Source organism: Lithobates pipiens, unplaced genomic scaffold (assembly GCF_037356315.1).
Source record: "Lithobates pipiens isolate NorthernLeopardFrog02 unplaced genomic scaffold, aLitPip1_a1.2 Scaffold_16, whole genome shotgun sequence".
Classification (NCBI taxonomy): Eukaryota; Metazoa; Chordata; class Amphibia; order Anura; family Ranidae; genus Lithobates; species Lithobates pipiens.
This window is the reverse complement of record NW_027507748.1, coordinates 570,637,729-570,656,692: the sequence shown is the minus strand read 5'-3', so window position 1 is coordinate 570,656,692 and position 18,964 is coordinate 570,637,729. Positions and strand designations below refer to the sequence as shown.

The window sequence follows — 18,964 nt, the reverse complement described above, 5'->3', positions numbered from 1 at the left end:
AAATGTCAGAGCAGTCTTTCCCAAACACAAATGGTAACAGTAGGTTTTCTCCAATCACATAGAGGCCCAACTCAGAGTGATATAAACATAGAATGGAAAAATAGGGCCATATAGCGTAATTCCATTTAAAATCAAAATTTATTAAAAAATGTAGTAACAAACTCACATTTATGCAGTTTATCAAGCGCTTTCAATAAAAAATGGTGGCAGTGGATTCCCTCTGACGCGTTTCGTCCTCATAGACATCGCTAAGATTCTTATCCTTGGACTCTGCTTGGATTCATCCAGACCAAGGAGAGAAGCCCAAGATAACTCTCTTAGATCTTCTTCTTTATAAATATTTTACGCAAAACTGAATAAAATACCTCCACATTTATCAAAAGGCATTTGACTATGTGGACTGGTCATTCCTGCTTATGGCCGTACAGTACAAGGACATGAGCCCTAATAGAAGGATCATGACCTTGTAAGAACAACTAGCAGCTAAAGTTAAAGTAAATGGTATTGCTTGTCCTCCCAGTGCAGTTGTACTGTATAGGGCTACCCACTATCTCCTTGCTGTTTGTTTTATTCTGGAACCATTCCTGGATACATTATGCTGTACCATAGATATTAAAGAAATACACCCGGGGCACTTGTAACATAAGCTGGCCACTTTTACAGATGATTTCTTACTATACATACCCAGAAATATCCTTTTGCTACTTTTAAGGGAATTTCAAAATGACTCCCTACTTCTGATTTCAAAATAAATGCAGCTAAACCAGAGATTGTGAACGTTGCATGTCTTATCTCCAAAATAGCTCACTTATGCATTTAGCATTAATTTGCATGGAAAGACTGCTTCCTCCGCTATCTGTGGATAAATCTAACAACTGAGCAGTCTTTGTATAAAACATAATTTCCAAAACATATACGGCTAAATATTGGAGGACTTTTGTGAATGGGATGGCCTAAATTTCTCATGGTCAGGCCATATTGATATTATCAAAACTAACATTTTACCACTAGGCATGTTCCAAATGTTTCCAATATCCCAGATTTAAAAGATCTCCCCACTTACTCCCATTACAGACCTAGATTCTGGAGCTTTTCATCACTGGAAAGTTGAGGGCCCATTAAGGTTACACCATGTCACAAAGGCAGGAACTATGCAGCTGAGCCATTATAATCCTTGGACTCACTTTATCCTCTAGGGTAATTGTTCTTTCCTTTGACATGACCAACTCCTGGTATTTTTTCATGCCGTGATATCTGGCACCAAACCATCAGCAGCAGATCCTTTAAGTCCCGTAAGTTGCAAAGTGGGGCCTCCACGGATTGGACTAGTTTTTCCGTCACATTCCACAGATGCTCGATTGGACAGAGATCTGGAGAATTTGTAGGCAATGTCAAACCTCAAACTCATTGCTGTGTTCTTCAACACTTGAACCATTTTTGCAGTGTGGCAGGGCACATTATCCTGCTGAAAGAGGGCACTGCCATCAGGGAATACCATTTCCATGAAGGGGTGTACTTGGTCAGCAACAATGTTTAGGTAGGTGGTACGTGCCAAGTAACATCCACATGAATAGGAGGACCCAATGTTTCCCAGAAGAACATTTCCCAAAGCATCACACTGCCTCAGCCAGCTTTCTTCTCATACTGCCTCCATACTGGTGCCATCTCTTCCTTTAGGTAAATAATGCACCCAGCCATCCACATCATGTAAAAGAAAATGTGATTCATCAGACCAGGCCGTCATCTTTCATTGCTCCATGGTCCAGTTCTGATGCTCACATGCCCATTGTAGGCGCTTTTGGCTGTGGAAACGGGTCAGCATGGGCACCTTGACCAGTCTGCGGCTATGCAGCCACATATACAACAAACTACGATGCTCATGTTTTCTGTTTTCAACAAATCAACTTGAGGGACAACATGTTTACTTGCTGCCTATTATATTCAACTGACTTTCAGGTGCTATTGTAATGAGATAATTCATGTTACTCACTTAACCTGCAGTGGTCATAAAGTTATGGTTGATTAGTGTATATGGTGGGCATGCTTACTAATACAACGCTATTTCAAACAGATGATCACTCTCATATTGCAAATAATGTAACCCACCGGCGAAATCCCTGGGTGCTCCTTTTCTGTAGTACAGCTATGACAGGTCTTAAATAAAAGCTCAATAATCCATTAAATGCATCAGAAAGCCTGCTTCCCAACTATTGAAAAGCAACCAATCCCTGGTAGTGGAGTGGGTACTGTCAGTTGATAAAAATGGCTGACTTTTAGGTGTAGAATACAATATGGGTTGGTTGGTTACAATTTAGAATTTCAGACTCGTAAGCAGCTACTGGAAACTGGTGTGTATATATATATATATATATATATATATATATATATATATATATATATATATATAAAACATTTTTAGAGTGAAGTTTTATTGAAGAATATAGCACATTGACAGAAATAGAAACAATAAGCTTTTAGTTGCATAACCAAAATTTTATAAACGTTGATAAGGACTTCTTATGAATGGTCTTAGATTGAGAAAAGTTTACCAAAGATCATCCATCAATTTATGTATGTGTGTGTGTATATATGTATATGTTTTTATATACATGTGTATATATATATATATATATATATATATATATATACAGTATCTCACAAAACTGAGCACACCCCTCACATTTTTGTAAATATTTAATTATATCTTTTCATGTGACAACACTGAAGGAATGACACTTTGCTACAAAGTAAAGTAGTTAGTGTACAGCTTGTATAACAGTGTAAATTTGCTGTCCTCTCAAAAAAACTCAACACACGGTCATTAATGTCTAAACCGCTAGCAACAAAAGAGAGTACAACCCTAAGTGAAAATGTCCAAATTGGGCCCAATTAGCCATTTTCCCTCCCCTGTGTCATGTAACTCGTTAGTGTTACAAGGTCTCAGGTATAAATGGGGAGCAGGTGTGTTAAATTTGGTGTTATCGCTCTCACTCTCTCATACTGGTCACTGGAGGTTCAACATGGCACCTCATGGCAAAGAACTCTCTGAGGATCTGAAAAAAAGAACTGTTGCTCTACATAAAGATGGCATAAGCTATAAGAAGATTGGCAAGACCCTGAAACTGAGCTGCAGCACGGTGGCCAAGACCATACAGAGGTTCAACAGGACAGGTTCCACTCAGAACAAGCCTTCACCATAGTCAACCAAAGAAGTTGAGTGCATGTGCTCAGAGTCATATCCAGAGGTTATCTTTGGGAAATAGATGTATGAATGCTGCCAGCAATGGTTGAAGGGGTGGGGGGGTCAGCCTGTCAGTGCTCAGACCATATGCCTCACACTGCATCAAATTTGTCTGCATCGCTGTTGTCCCAGAAGGAAGCCTCTTCTAAAGATAATGTACAAGAAAGCCTGCAAACATTTTGCTGAAGACAAGCAGACCAAGGACATGAATTACTGGAACCATGTCCTGTGGTCTGATGAGACCAAGATAAACTTATTTGGTTCAGCTGGTGTCAAGCATGTGTGGTGGCAACCAGATGAGGAGTACAAAGACAAGTGTGTCTTGCCTACAGTCAAGCATGGTGGTGAGAGTGTCATGATCTGGGGCTGCATGAGTGCTGCCAGAACTGGAGAGCTACAGTTCTTTGAGGGAACCATGAATGCCAACATATACTGTGACACACTAAAGCAGAGCATAATCCCCTCCCTTCGGAGACTGGGCTGCAGGACAGTATTCCAACATGATAAAAACCCCAAACACATCTCTAAGATGACCACTGCCTTGCTAAAGTAGCTGAGGGTAAAAGTGATGGATTAGCCAAGCACGTCTCCAGACCTAAACCCTATTGAGCATCTGTGGGGCATCCGAAAAACGGAAGATGGAGGAGCGCAAGGTCTCTAACATCCACCAGCTCCGTGATGTCATCATGGAGGAGTGGAAGAGGACTCCAGTGGCAACCTGTGAAGCGCTGGTGAACTCCATGCCCTAGAGCAGTGATGGCGAACCTTGGCACCCCAGATGTTTTGGAACTACATTTCCCATGATGCTCATGCACTCTGCAATGTAGTTGAGCATCATGGGAAATGTAGTTCCAAAACATCTGGAGTGCCAAGGTTCGCCATCACTAACCTAGAGGGTAAGGCAGTGCTGGAAAATAATGTTAGCCATAAATGAAAATTGACACTTTGGGCTTAATTTGTATATTTTTCACTTAGGGGTGTACTCACTCTTGTTGCCAGTGGTTTAGACATTAATGGCCGTGTGTTGAGTTATTTTGAGGGAACAGCAAATTTACACTGTTATGCAAGCTGTACACTCGCTACTACTAGGGTGTACTCACTTTTATGAGATACTGTATATATCTATATATAGACATATATACACAGTGCCTTGAAAAAGTTTTCTCACCCCTTGAAATTTTCCACATTTTATCATGTTACATCCAAAAATCTTAGATCTATTTTATTGGGATTTTATGTGATAAACCAACACAAAGTGGCACACAATTGGGAAGTGGAAGGAAAATGATAAATGGTTTTCAATTATTTTTTTTTACAGATAAGTATCTGAAAAGGGTGGCGTGCATTTGTATTCAGCCCCTGAGCCAATACTTTGTATAACCACCTCTCTGAGTCTTTTTGGGTATCAGTGTATCTACCAGCTTTGCCCATCTAGAGAGTGAAATGTTTGCCTATTCTTCTTTGCAAAATAGCCCAAGTTCTGTCAGATTGGATGGAGAGCATCTGTGAACAGCAATTTTCAAGTCTTGCCGCAGATTCTCAATTGGATTTAGGTCTGGACTTTGACTGGGCCATTTTAACACATAATCTCTCCCCTGTCCTGTCCTGACCTGGCCCCCTCTGTCTACAACAGTTCACTCTCATCATCACTGGATGTACTTGCTCTCCTAACCACACGCAGAATCAAGCCCCGACCATTACAACTCTGGAAAACTGACAACACTAGAAATCACAAGAGACATTGCCGTGCTCTTGAACGACAGTGGCGTAAAACCAAATGCCTGCAAGACTTCACCCTATATAAATCTGCCCTTCTAAAATACGATTCCTGCCTCCATGCTGCCAAACAAGCCTACTTGTCATCCAGTCCCCATCGGCTCTTCTCAACCTTTAACTCTCTGCTTCGTCCCCCACCCACTCTACCCACTAACTCACTCACTGGCCAAGAGATTGCCAATAACTTCAAAGACAAGATTGATGCAATTCACTAGGACACCTCCACTATGCGTACATCTTCCCCACCCAGCATACCTTGCCTAACAGCACATTCAACCATCTCCTCTTTTGAATTGGCTACTACTGAAGAGGTTACACAATTTTTCTCAGATGCTCACCTAACCAATTGTCCATTGGATCCTGTTCCCTCACAACAATGTCGGGACCCGTTGGAAATGACAACTGGGGCTAACGTCATAAGCAAACTCCAAGCAAACTCTAAAACTGAGCTATTAATATCCCCCCCCCCCCCACCTACGCCCCCCTCCATGACTTTACTATCAAAATCAACAATGCAACTATCAGACCCTCACGCCAGGGTACTAGGTGTAATCCTCAACTCCTACTTGTCATTTCAGCCTCAAGTCCAATCGTTGTCAAAAGTTTGTGGAATTCACCTCCATAACATCTTAAAAATTTGCCTCTTTTTAACAAATGTAACCACCAAGCTCCTCATTCACTCCCTCGTTATCTCTCGCCTCAACTATTGCAACTCCCTTCTCAATGGCCTTACCAACCACTCAGTGTCTGCCAACCCTCTCCTCCAATCCCTACACTGGCTCCCAATCACCCAGCGAATTCAATTCAAAATACTAACCACAACATAGAAAGCCATTCAAAACTCTGCCCCAAGCTACATCACCAACCTTGTCTCTAAATATCACCCAAATTGTCCTCTCCGCTCTTCTCAAGACCTCCTACTCTCAAGCTCTCTTGTCTCCTCCTCCCATGATGGTCTCCAGGATTTCTCTGGGGTCTCTCCCATCCTCTGGCACTCACTACCTCAACCTGTCTGTCTATCCCCTACTCTTGCTACCTTCAGGCGATTCCTGAAAACTCCTCTCTTCGGGAACACCTATCATGTCTCCAACTAATCTTTTACCACTTCCATCAGCTCATTCCCCACAGTTACAACCTTTTGTACCACCTGCCCCACCCTATTAGATCCCATCAACTCTGACCAGCTTCCCTGTCCCTGCTGAAGAAAATCACAATCCCCACAACATGATGCTGCCACTACCATGTTTCACGGTGGGGATGGTGAGTTCAGGGTGATGTGCAGTGTTAGTTTTCTGCCATTAATTTTCGTATGATGGATTGAACAATGCTCCGTGAGATATTCAAACCTTGGGATATTTTTTTCTGACTTAACCCTGCTTTAAACTTCTACACAACTTTATCCCTGACCTGTCTTGTCATGGTACTACTTACAGTGAGCCCACAGGCGAGCAGGTGACACGGGATCCCGCAGGGCGTGGATTTAAAGGGCCAGCCGGTTTTCCGCCAGGGAACCCCTCACGAGGGTTTGGGCTTAGCTGCAAGCTGAACCCAGGTCACGACCCCCGGGTTCACCCTGCTCGCTAGGGAAGTACCAGAAGACACTGTTAGACAAGGATGGATGGATGAAGCAAAGGAAAGCCAGATAGTGAGCTAAGGTCAGGGCGGGCTGCAGACAACGTAATCAGAACAAGCCGGTACACAAAAGATCAGTTCACAAGAGGTCAGGTAAAACAGGTTACACGAAGGGAGCTCAGAAACAAATGTTGCTTAAGCAACCAGTAGCTGTTTGAAAGGGATTTAAATAGAGAAGCACATGAGGGGCTGGACAGGAAGTAGCAGGAAGGAATCATATATTAGGCAACAGGTGAGGGCTGGCGACACCCATAGCTGCAGCGTGCACAGAGCTGAACACCAGCTAGTGGAACGACAGGTGCCAGCCGACCTGCAGCAGTAAAGGTGAGACACTGATCCACAGCTGATCTGTGACAGTAACCACCCTCTCTGTAGGTCCCCCTACACAACTGGGGGCTGGCTTGGAGGGAAATTTCTGATGGAATCTGGTCACCAAATGTGGGGCTGAGGCATCAGTGGCAGGAACCCAAGACCTCTCCTCCAGACCATAGCCCTTCCAATCAATGAGATAGAGTAGCCTCCCCTGGGAGTACTTGGAGTCCAATATTTCTTTAATCCCATACTGATCCGAGGTATCAGCCACAGGAGCAGGGTGAGAAGAAGGGCGAGAGAAGCGATTGAGGCCTTTTCCAATATAGACAATTGTCCCATAGATGCTGTAGCACAGCTTTCACATGAAGATGATGGGTAAGTAAGTCTGGTGAGAAAATAAGAATGTCATCTAGACATACAATAACATGGACATACAGAAGATTGCGAAAGATCTCATTAACAAAATTTTGAAAGACCGCTGGGGCATTGCATAAGCCAAAGGGCATTACAAGATACTCATAATGTCCATCCCTGGTGTTAAAGGCAGTCATCCATTCGTCTCCTTCCCGGATTCTTATTAAATTGTAGGCCCCTCTAAGATCCAGTTTAGTGAAAACATGAGAATCTTGCAGTCTGTCAAAGAGTTCTGAAATTAAAGGAAGAGGGTATCGGTTCTTCACGGTGATGGCGTTAAGACCCCTGTAGTCGATGCATGGACGGAGTGAACCATCTTTTTTTGCTACAAAGAAGAACCCGGCTCCGACAGGTGAGTCTCAGGGATAGATAGAGGGTAGACCTGGCCTCGGGGAGGAGAAGTCCCAGGTAAAAAAATCAATGGAGCAGTCAGTCTCTGTGAGGAGGAAGGCGATCAGCAGACTTTTTGCAGAAAACATCTTGGAAGGACTGATATTGGGCAGGCAAAATGGGAGTTGTGGAGGTCTCAGCAAGAGGAATGGAAGGAGAAGGTAGCACCTTGGAAATACATTGTTGCTGACATGGAGGACCCCAAGCCAATTCTTGTCCAGAATTTTAGTCAAGATGCGGGGAGTGTTTCTGCAACCATGGAAGGCCCAGGATGATGGGACTGGAGGATTTTGGAAAAATTAGGAAAGAGATCTCCTCACCATGCAAAACCCCAGTGCGTAACTCTATAGGATGGGTTTTAAACTGGATGGGACTCATAGGCAAGAAGGAGCCATCTACTGTGGTCACAGAATGGGGTATAGCCAAGGCAACAAAAGCGATGCCCAAATCGGAAGCTAAAGATCGTTCAATTAAATTCCCGGCAGCACCAGAGTATATATATGCAGAGAGTTGAGGCATTTTGAGCCCAGTGGATAGCCACGGGAAAGGTGAAACGAGGTAAGCGGACAAAATTAAGGGATCAGTCTAGATCACCTCCCTCCGAGTGACCTAGACCCTGGAGTTTCCCAGACAGACTGGACAGGAGTTCAAAAGATGTCCTTTATCGCCACAGTAAAGGCACAAGCCCAATCCCATGAATCGGGCACGTTCCTCGGGAATTTGCCCAAGCTGCATAGGTTCTTCCAACGCGTGAGAGGTTGAAGATGGAGAGGATTGCATCGGTCTTTGGACTACCTGTGCTGGACGGCCAGCAGGGGGATGACTGGATCTGGATTTCTCCAGGGCCCGCTCCTGGAAGTGAATGTCTATTTGAATGCTCAATGCGATTAAGTCATCCAATGTGGTAGGAATGGTGCGTCCAGTGAGTTCATCTTTGACACGGTCAGATAGGCCTTGCCAGAAGGTAGAAGTAAGGGCATCATTATTCCATTTGAGTTTGGTGGCCAGCGTATGGAATTGAACTGCATATTGGCCGACTGTCATTCCTTGCTGACGAAGACGAAGGAGGTCCCCAGCAGCCAAAGACACTCTGCCGGGCTCATCAAAAGTTTTCTGGAATGCATCCAAAAAGAGCTGGAGGTCAGAGGTGATAGAATCGTGTGATTCCCAGAGTGGAGAGGCCCAAGCTAGAGCATCATCGGGGAGAGGAGAGAGATGATGTATGCGACTTTGGTGCGATCAGTTGGAAAATGGTGGCTGGAAAGTTCAAAGTGGATGGAACACTGATTAATGAAGTCCCGACAAGCCTTAGGGTTGCCAGAAAAATGAGGTGGTGAAGGCAGATGCAGGCATGGATTTCCAGGTAGCAGGTAAGACGGGAGCAACTGAAGCAGGAGCAGGAACGGGAGGAGCTGAAGTTGCAGCGAGTTGCAGACAATCAGGACGGGAGGCAAGATCCTGAAGAACCAACATTATTTGCTCTTGATTAGCTTGCTGGGAGTTAGGTCTCTGAACTAGGTGTTGCATTTGATCCTCGGTCAGTGGCCGATTCTCAGAGGTGCTCATGGCTTGAGCAAACTGTCACGGTACTACTTACAGTGAGCCAATAGGCGAGCAGGTGACACAGGATTCCTCAGGGCATGGATTCTAAGGGTCAGCCGGTATTCCGCCAGGGACCACCTCACGAGGGTTTGGGCTTAGCTGCGTGCTGACCCCAGGTCACGACCCCCGGGTTCACCCTGCTTGCTAGGGAAGTACCAGAAGATACTGTTAGGCAAGGATGGATGGATGAAGCAAAGGAGAGCCGGATAGTGAGCCAAGGTCAGGGCGGGCTGCAGACAATCTAATCAGAACAAGCTGGGTCGGTACACAAGAGATCAGTTCACAAGAGGTCAGGTAAAACAGGTTACACGAAGGGAGCTGAGAAACAAATGTTGCTCAAGTAACCAGTAGCTGGTTTGAAAGGGATTTAAATAGATAAGCACATGAGGGGCATGACAGGAAGTAGCAGGAAGGAATAATTTATTAGGCAACAGGTGAGGGCCGGCGACACCCATAGCTGCAGTGTGCACAGAGCTGAACACCAGCTAGTGGAACAACAAGTGCCAGCCGACCTGCAGCAGTAAAGGTGAGACACAGATCAGCTCCGCAGCTGATCTGTGACATGTTCCTTGGCCTTCTTGATACTGTTTGTTCTCTAAGGTTCACTATGTTTCTCTAACAAACCTCCACAAGACTTCACAGAACAGCTATATTTATACTGAGATTAAATTACACACAGGTGGACTCTATTTACTAATTAGATGACTTCTGAAGACAATTGGTTCCACTAGATTTTAGTTAGGGGTATCGGAGTAAAGGGGGCTGAATACAAATGCACGTAACACTTTTCAGATATTTATTTGTAAAAAATTTGGAAAACCATTTATCATTTTCCTTCCACTTTATGTGCCACTTTGTGTTGGTCTATTACATAACATTCCAATGACATACATCTACGTTTTTGGTTCTAACATGACAAAATGGGGAAAATTTTAAGGGGTATGAATACTGTTTCAAGGCAATGTATATACATGTGGGGTCTTCAAAAAGTTTCTTCACTTTTATATTTTTGTTGGAAACAGTGAGGGCAGGAAGAGTAGTAATTGGGCGTGTCTGAGAGTGTCAACTGACTAGTCTGTCTGGCAAGCTGGCTGATATATATATATATATATATATATATATATATATGTTTTATACAGTATGCATACTGTATTTTTGCTTATTTAATTCATACAATTGTTTTTTTCTATGTATTCCAGTCTTTGCTAAGCATCCCAGGCTCTCCCTACCTGTCCAGGCACAATAGCAAAAGTAGCATCTTTAGCTTTCGGAGAAGTTTCAGAGATCCTGAGACTGAAAATGAGTTTGCAGATGATGAACATAGCACGGTGGAGGAAAGTGAAGGTCGAAGAGATTCTTTATTTTTACCAGTCCGAGGTCACAACCGACGCAACAGTTACAACAGCGGATACAGCCAGGGCAGTCGGTCCTCTCGCATCTTTCCAAACCTACGAAGGAATGTGAAGCGCAGCAGTGCAGTGGATTGCAATGGCGTGGTGTCAATAATTGGTGGTCCTGGCGCCAATATTCCTGGTGGACGTCTTCTGCCTGAGGTGAAAATAGATAAGGCAGCTACTGATGACAGCGTAAGAAAGTCAATAAGTAGTTTAGTCTAGGCATGGCGGTCAACCCTCGTGCTTCCTGTATGCCGCCCTCAAAAATACTACTGGATCCTTCCCTGGTGGAATGAGTATTGGTTTTCCTAACACTATTCTAACCTTTATGTAAACCTTTTTACTATATCCTATTTAGCCATTTTATGTTATTTAGTTTCCTCAGTTAACCTATATTAATGTGTCTAACCTGGAGACAAAAACATACTGGAAATTTACATAATACATTTTTTTCATAGATATATACTGTTGCTTCGGTATGAGATTAAAATGTATGGTTAAAGTGTACCTGTTGCTTTAACATTCAATGCTGCCTTTTTTTATCTACATCTATATAGAAACAAGAAAACTTATGAAAGCACAATAAATAATCAATGAATCTGTGCTATATTAGGTTTTTAAATTCCAGTTTGCTTTTGTTTCTTTAAAGACCCAGTGACTGAAATATCTCCTTTCTTAGCTATGTTGTTTTTTAGCTACGTATTCCAGATAGCATGTTAGCTTAATTTGTAACATTTATGATTCCCTCTCTAACCTAGCATGGGTTTTCACAGAATAGCATGATGCATGTTCTTATAAATAATGCAAAACAAGTAAACTGGGATTGAAAAGAACTACAGGTGGAACACTTAAACATAAACATATACAAAAAGTTATATAAGCAGAACAAATTCAGTTTATTTTACCTGTAAATTAAGTTCAAAGTAAAAATGTATGTGTTCAACGCCACAAGAGGGGTGAAAAGGGACAGTACACTGCTACCTTGAGTATAGTGCATAAAAACAGCTATATTTATTCATTTTGTAGGTTTGTTGTAAAAAATACAAGTATATCAAAGTCAGTTCATTAGTGGCTGACTGTGGAATTGAACTGAAAGGACATATCCACAATTGATTTAGATGACCACTGTGTAAAAAGGCAGCCTGGATGTTAACAAAAAAAAAAAAACATACATACAAGCAGATTGTATTGTTGGTTTAAAAAAAATCATAATTATAGCTTTGAGGCTATCACGTAATGCTTTTAATGTAGTACCCCAAGCAAGGTGTTTTTCTCTAGCTTTGGATAAATTGTTTTGAATTCATGCAGCAGCACAAGAAGCCAAACAGTTGTACTGCACTGCTCATGCTGTGGTAGGAGAGAGCAGAGTGATAGAAATGAGCTCATCGGTCTGCTGCTTCTTCTTCACTGTCTAATCACAGACTGAGGCAGAGACAAGACTAAAACACAGACAGTAATTAAAAAACTGAAAGGTGTTCAAATTCCTCTCCAATCTATTTAAAAAAAAAATGCCTTTAGTTATACTTTAATTAAAACACGACCGGACTTTTTGACAGCAAAAGTCTGATGGAACGAGTCTGTCGGACAATTCGATCTTCTGTGGGCTCCATAAGACCTTTGCTTGCCAAAAATCCGGCGGACTTTAGAAATAGAACATGTTTTAAATTTTTCCACCGGAACTCTGCCGGACCGAGAAATCCGTTCGTGTGCATGCTAGTCCGACGGACAAAAACTGACGCTAGGGTAGCTATTGGCTACTGGCTATGAACTTCCTTATTCTAGTCTAGTCGTACGTCATCACGTTCGAATCCATCGGACTTTGGTGTGATTGTGTGTGGCCAAGTCCGTTCATTCGGTAAGTCCGTTGGAACTCCTCCGAAAGTCCGTCGGAAAGACCGTCTGACCTAGTCCCTCGAAAAGTCCGGTCATGTGTACGCAGCATAAGATGTATAACTAAACTGCAGTAGTTACAAATCAGATTTGGGGACTGGCTGAACTGTCCCACAGGGCTGTGTACATCTCAGGACTAGATGGACAGAACTGCAAATCCTATGACAGAATTACAGCTTCCATATATACTATAGAAAAAGGAAAGACTTCCCCTTGGTGGGATTTTAAAGGAAGCAACACCACCATTATCCATATATACTATAATACCAAAAGTATTGGGACTCCTGTCTGTACACACACATGAAATTTAATGTCATCCCAGTCTTAGTCTGTAGGGTTCAATATTGAGTTGGCCCACCCTTTGCAGCTATAACAGCTTCATCTCTTCTAAGAAGGCTGTCCACAAGGTTTAGGAGTGTGTCTATGGGAATGTTTGACTATTCTTCCATTTGTAAGGTCAGGCACTGAGGTGGACGAAGAGGCCTGGATCGCAGTCTCTGCTCTAATTCATCTCAAAGGTGTTTTATCAGGTTGAGGTCAGGCCAGTCAAGTTCCTTCACCCCAGACACGCTCATCCATGTCTTTATGGACCTTGCTTTGTGCACTGGTCCAAATCATTTGGTGGAGGGGGAATTATGATGTGGGGTTGTTTTCCAGTGAAGGGAACTCTTAAGACATCAGCATACCAAGACATTTTGGACAATTTCATGCTCCCAACTTTGTGGGAATAGTTTGGGGATGGTCCCTTCCTGTTTTAATATGGCTGAGCACCAGTGCACAAACAAGGTCCATAAAGACATGGATGAGCGTGTTTGGGGTGGTGGCACTTGACTGGCCTGACCTCAACCTGACAGAACACCTTTGGGGTGAATTAGAGCAGAGGCTGCAAGCCAGGCCTTCTCATCCACGTCAGTGCCTGACCTCACAAATTCACTTCTGGAAGAATGGTCAAACATTCCCATAGACTCACTCCTAAACCTTGTGGACAGCCTTCCCAGAAGAGTTGAAGCTGTTATAGCTGCAAAGGGTGGGCCAACTCAATATTGAACCCTACGGACTAAGACTGGGATGACATTAAAATTCATGTGTGTGTACAGACAGGAGTCCCAATACTTTTGGTAATATAGTGTGTGTATTTCATCTGTGCATTTTGCTGTTCACCTAGAGGTCAGCTTTAAACTTGCTAAGTAAACCACATACATGAATGTGTGGGAATTACATTATTAAACATACAACAGTACGGATGTGCATGCTTCATCATTGCAAAAATAGACAACAGGCTACAATGATACATAATTAGTAGTATTTCATTGCTGCATAAAAAAAAAAAAAGATAGCTCTTTTTCAGAAGGTAGCTTTAAGAAAGGTTTAGAGAAGTTTTTTGTCACAATGCAGAATGTCTCACATTGTCTTCAGACTGCAGCTTTAATAATATTGTGATATAGTTTTCATTTAGTATTTACCAACCTATCATAGTGTCATTCTAGGACATTTTGAGAACAAAACATGTAGTTTCATACTTTGGTCTAAAAAAAATCACAAAACTGGTATGTAGTTATGATTTTAACGTAATTTATAATTTCCTAATTTAACTATGCTATTTTACAGCCTTCAACAGAGATAGAGATTAAAAAGAAACCTTCAGGGTCTTCTCTTCGCGTGTCAATTGACCAGCTTAATGCATCATTTGGAAAGAAACACAGAGCTAATAGCGTCCTTAGTGTCCTGACACAGACTCTTGTGGAAGGTATAAACTAGTTTTTGATTTGTCATATTTAAAGTAAATTTGTTGGCAAACAACATGCATGAAGTTCAGATATCCTCAAATGCTTGCTTGCACATACCTTGCAACTATTCTGAGAGGCCCGCAAACCAGGGCATTGTGCATCTCACGGTTGGCCTATCTATAGGATGGGTGGCCACAGTGACCAGTAATGAAACACAGGAGGTAGATGGGGCTTACAGGTCAACATCTTTTTCGTAAAATTGTTTACGTACTTCTTAAGCCGCGTACATACGGGCGGACTGTCTGGCCTACTTAGTCCGCCAAAACACATTTCAGCGGACAGTCCGCTCGTGTGTGGGCTTCAGCGGACTTTTTCAGCGTGCAGTCTGGCGGACTAAGTATTTCGGAATTTCCGTAATACAGTCCGTCGGACTCGCATTTCAGCGGACAATCCGCCCGTGTGTGTGCCAGTCCGCCGTACTTTTGAAATGAGCGGACTTTTCCCGCCCGGAGAAAAGTCCGCTCATTTTGAGCGGGTATCCAGGTAGGCGGGGCCCACGACGGAGACGTCGCTGGCCCCGCCGCCTGGTATGGACTTAAAGGGGAACCCCAACGCCGAAAAAAATCGGCGTGGGGTCCCCCCAAGTCCACAACAGACCCTTGTCCGAGCACGCTACCCGGCCGGCCAGGAAAGGGGGGCGAGCGAGCGCCCCCCCCCCTCCTAAACCGTACCAGGCCGCATGCCCTCAACATGGGGGGGTGCCTTGGGGAAGGGGGGGGCTGCGCGCCCCCCCCCCACCCCAAAGCACCTTGTCCCCATGTTGATGAGGACAAGGGCCTCTTCCCGACAACCCTGGCCGTTGGTTGTCGGGGTCTGCGGGCGGGGGGCTTATCGGAATCCGGGAGCCCCCTTTAATAAGGGGGCCCCCGGATACCGGCCCCCACCCTATGTGAATGAGTATGGGGTACAATGTACCCCTACCCATTCACCTGTGAAAAAAAGTACAAAAAAAACACAACACAGGGTTAAAATATTTTATTGCACAGCTCCGGGGGTCTTCCGTCTTCGGGGGTCTTCTCGCCGGACTCCTCCGCTATCTTCTTGTAGCTCTTTTGCTAGCGGGGGAGTCCGGCTTTCTTCCTCGCCGCCGGCCTCTTCTCCCGACTTCGGGGGTCTTGTCCCCCTCTTCGGTTCTTCTGCCGGGCCACCGCGCCTTCTTATAGCTCTTTTACAGGCGGTGGCCCGGTCTTCTGTCGCCGCCATCGCCGCCGCCTTCCATTCTTCTTCTTCTTCTTCTTCTTCTTCTTCTCCAGGAGATGTTGCCTCGACGATCTCTCCGGCCGGAATGCCAGGGACGCACTGCGCGGCCACTTATATAGGGACAATGGGGCGGTGTCACATGGCTTTATGTCACATGGGTTGGTCACATGGTGACCCCGCCCCCTTACGATGTCATAGTCCCCATGTGACATCAACCCATGTGACCAACCCATGTGACATAAAGCCATGTGACACCGCCCCATTGTCCCTATATAAGTGGCCGCGCAGTGCGTCCCTGGCATTCCGGCCGGAGAGATCGTCAAAGCAACATCTCCTGGAGAAGAAGAAGAAGAAGAAGAAGAACGGAAGGCGGCGGCGACGGCGGCGGCGACGGCGGCGACAGAAGACCGGGCCACCGCCTGTAAAAAAGCTATAAGAAGGCGCGGTGGCCCGGCAGAAGAACCGAAGAGGGGGACAAGACCCCCGAAGTCGGGAGAAGAGGCCGGCGGCGAGGAAGAAAGCCGGACTCCTCTGCTAGCAAAAGAGCTACAAGAAGATAGCGGAGGAGTCCGGCGAGAAGACCCCCGAAGACGGAAGACCCCCGGAGCTGTGCAATAAAATATTTTAACCCTGTGTTGTGTTTTTTTTGTACTTTTTTTCACAGGTGAATGGGTAGGGGTACATTGTACCCCATACTCATTCACATAGGGTGGGGGGCCGGTATCCGGGGGCCCTCTTATTAAAGGGGGCTCCCGGATTCTGATAAGCCCCCCGCCCGCAGACCCCGACAACCAACGGCCAGGGTTGTCGGGAAGAGGCCCTTGTCCTCATCAACATGGGGACAAGGTGCTTTGGGGTGGGGGGGCGCGCGGCCCCCCCTTCCCCAAGGCACCCCCCCATGTTGAGGGCACGCGGCCTGGTACGGCTCAGGAGGGGGGGCACTCGCTCGCCCCCCTTTCCTGGCCGGCCGGGTAGCGTGCTCGGGCAAGGGTCTGTTGTGGACTTGGGGGGACCCCCACGCCGATTTTTTTCGGCGTTGGGGTTCCCCTTTAAGTCCATACCAGGCGGCGGGGTCAGCGACGTCTCCTTCGCGGGCCCCGCCTACCTGGAGACGCGCTCGAAATGAGCGGACTTTCCTCCGCGTGTGTAGGCGAGTCCGTTCATTTCAAAAGTAGGGCGGATAGTATGGCGGACTTAGTCCGCCGTATTAGTCTGCTCAAAAAGTGCCGTGTGTGGGCAAGTCCGTTCATTCGAAAGTATGACGGACTGTCCGTCGGATTGTCTGACGGACTAAGTTGGCCAGACAGTCCGCCCCGTGTGTACGCGGCTTTAGGATGGTATGTTGTCCTTGACCTATTTGCATACCAGTATTTCTCAACCTTTTTTTCAGTCAAGGCGGCCTTTAAAATTATGCACATTATGAGGCACCCCATTCTAAAATGTAAAAAAATAATAGTTTTACATATTGGTGTAGCGTTCACACCTGTGGGTCACCCAAAAATAGAGGGATTTATTCCTCCACTGGAAACTGATACTAACTAGTATTCTAGCATTTCTCTCCCTTAGTTTCTCTCCATTTCTGTGCTAACAGTGCTGATAGAAGGAGACGCAGGAGGGGCAAGAAAGGATGCTGTGCAAGCACCTAATGTCCTCCTTATCCTATCATTAAATGTTGAGATGCAAGTGTCTGGTCTACACAATGCTCACGGTTGTTATGGTTGCACAGTAAAAACCTGTACCTTTGTGTAAGAAAAAAGGCAGACTTAACCCAGGTGAGATCCATGTGGTGGGAAGCTAAACAACTTTCTGGTTTTACAGATATACCTACTGAACTGATACTCTGGGGTAATATTTTCCCACCTTTAATAATAATAATAATATTCCATACCTGATTCCTCATTCTGACAGCATGAGGGTTTAGTCACCCTTTCTGATGTATATGACAATAGTGTTATGCGTTAATTTGACCATGTTTGAGTCATATGTAATTTGACTCACCTTTTTTTAACAGTTGGAAAGTTTTTCCAGTTTTACCCTCAAGTTCAGCAGTCACAGATGTGCAATTTCTAATTATTCTCCTATAGGTATACTGAGATTGCAGGGTCCCAAAGGTTTGATATCCAGCCTATACTCCCATTTGTTGCACACCAAGCTCAGTAAATTCCCTCTACAGGTCAGGTCCAGATAGCAAATGCATATTCCCTTCCTCATGGATGAAGACTGGGAAGAAGCTTGCTGTTTAAACCTCAGGGTTTTACCTGCAGTTATATAATTGGATTCATTTGTTATTATCTTGCACCAGACCTTCCTTACTCCTACCTGACTGTTCAATTTGCAACAAACTTCTAACTCTAACTGCTTAAAGTGTGCTCAACCCGAAGCGGTCTTCTAATGTGGACCTGCCCGGTTATATCATGGTATTGGAGATACCGTGATATAACCGGGCAGGTAATTGGTAATAGATCGGTAAAAGATTTGGGTTCCTCTTTTCTCTCAACACCCGTTCCATGTTCCCCAGAAGTTTTCTTGGATTATTAGATAAGGAAATGGAGCCCAAATACTCCAGAATACTGTTAAGATAAACTTTATTTTTAGCTCGAAAAATTATAGCTCTTAGGTGGATGCAAACCTCCCCACCTTTCATATCTCAATGGCTACACTCTGTCAACCAGATCATTCCTTATGAAGATGTCGTATACAAAATTAGGGGATGCTCTCACAAATGCCATAACATTTGAGATATTTGTTGGTGAGATGGATAGTGGATAAATAACCTACTTTGATTTACATACTAATGTAAGAATCAAAGGACATACATTTGTTGGCTCTTTTTGTTTTATTAAAGTGGTTATAAAGGCAGAAGGTTTTTTTGTCTTAATGCATAGAAATATATAAAAAAAAGCCTTCTCTGTGCAGCAGCCCATCCTATTACTTACCTGAGTTGCATCTCAATCCAGCGATGTTGCATGAGAGACTCGGCTGTCTGGGACTCTCCCTCCTCATTGGCTGGGACAGCAGTGAAGCGCCATTGGCTTCTGCTGCTGTCAATCAAAGTCAGTGAGCCAATGAGGAGAGAGAGGGGGCAGGGCAGGGCTGGTCCATGGCTCTGTGTCTGAGTGGGCACACAGAGCTGCGGCTCAGCTCGGGTGCTCCTTTAGCAAGTAGCAAGCTGCTTGCTGTGGGGGCACTCAACAGGAGGGAGGGGCCAGGAGCACCGAAAAGGGACCTGAGAAAAGGAGGTTCGGGGCTGTTCTGTGCAAAACCACTGCACAGAGCAGGTAAGTATAACATGTTTGTTACTTTTTTTTTTTAAGTATCAGTTTAAT

At 44.7% G+C, this 18,964-nt stretch overlaps 1 protein-coding gene across 5 annotated transcripts in view; it reads left to right on the top strand.

Annotated features, from left to right (window-relative positions):
* Positions 1-18,964, top strand: part of SCN8A (sodium voltage-gated channel alpha subunit 8) — a 323,320-nt gene that overhangs the window by 215,648 nt on the left and 88,708 nt on the right. For 3 of the 5 annotated variants that reach the window (XM_077483715.1, XM_077483711.1, XM_077483712.1), the window contains 2 exons: positions 10,567-10,953; positions 14,260-14,398. In XM_077483715.1, the coding sequence (XP_077339841.1) occupies positions 10,567-10,953; positions 14,260-14,398 (526 nt within the window). The remainder of the gene's footprint in view (positions 1-10,566; positions 10,954-14,259; positions 14,399-18,964) is intronic. The other 2 variants (XM_077483713.1, XM_077483714.1) reach the window with 1 other exon arrangement.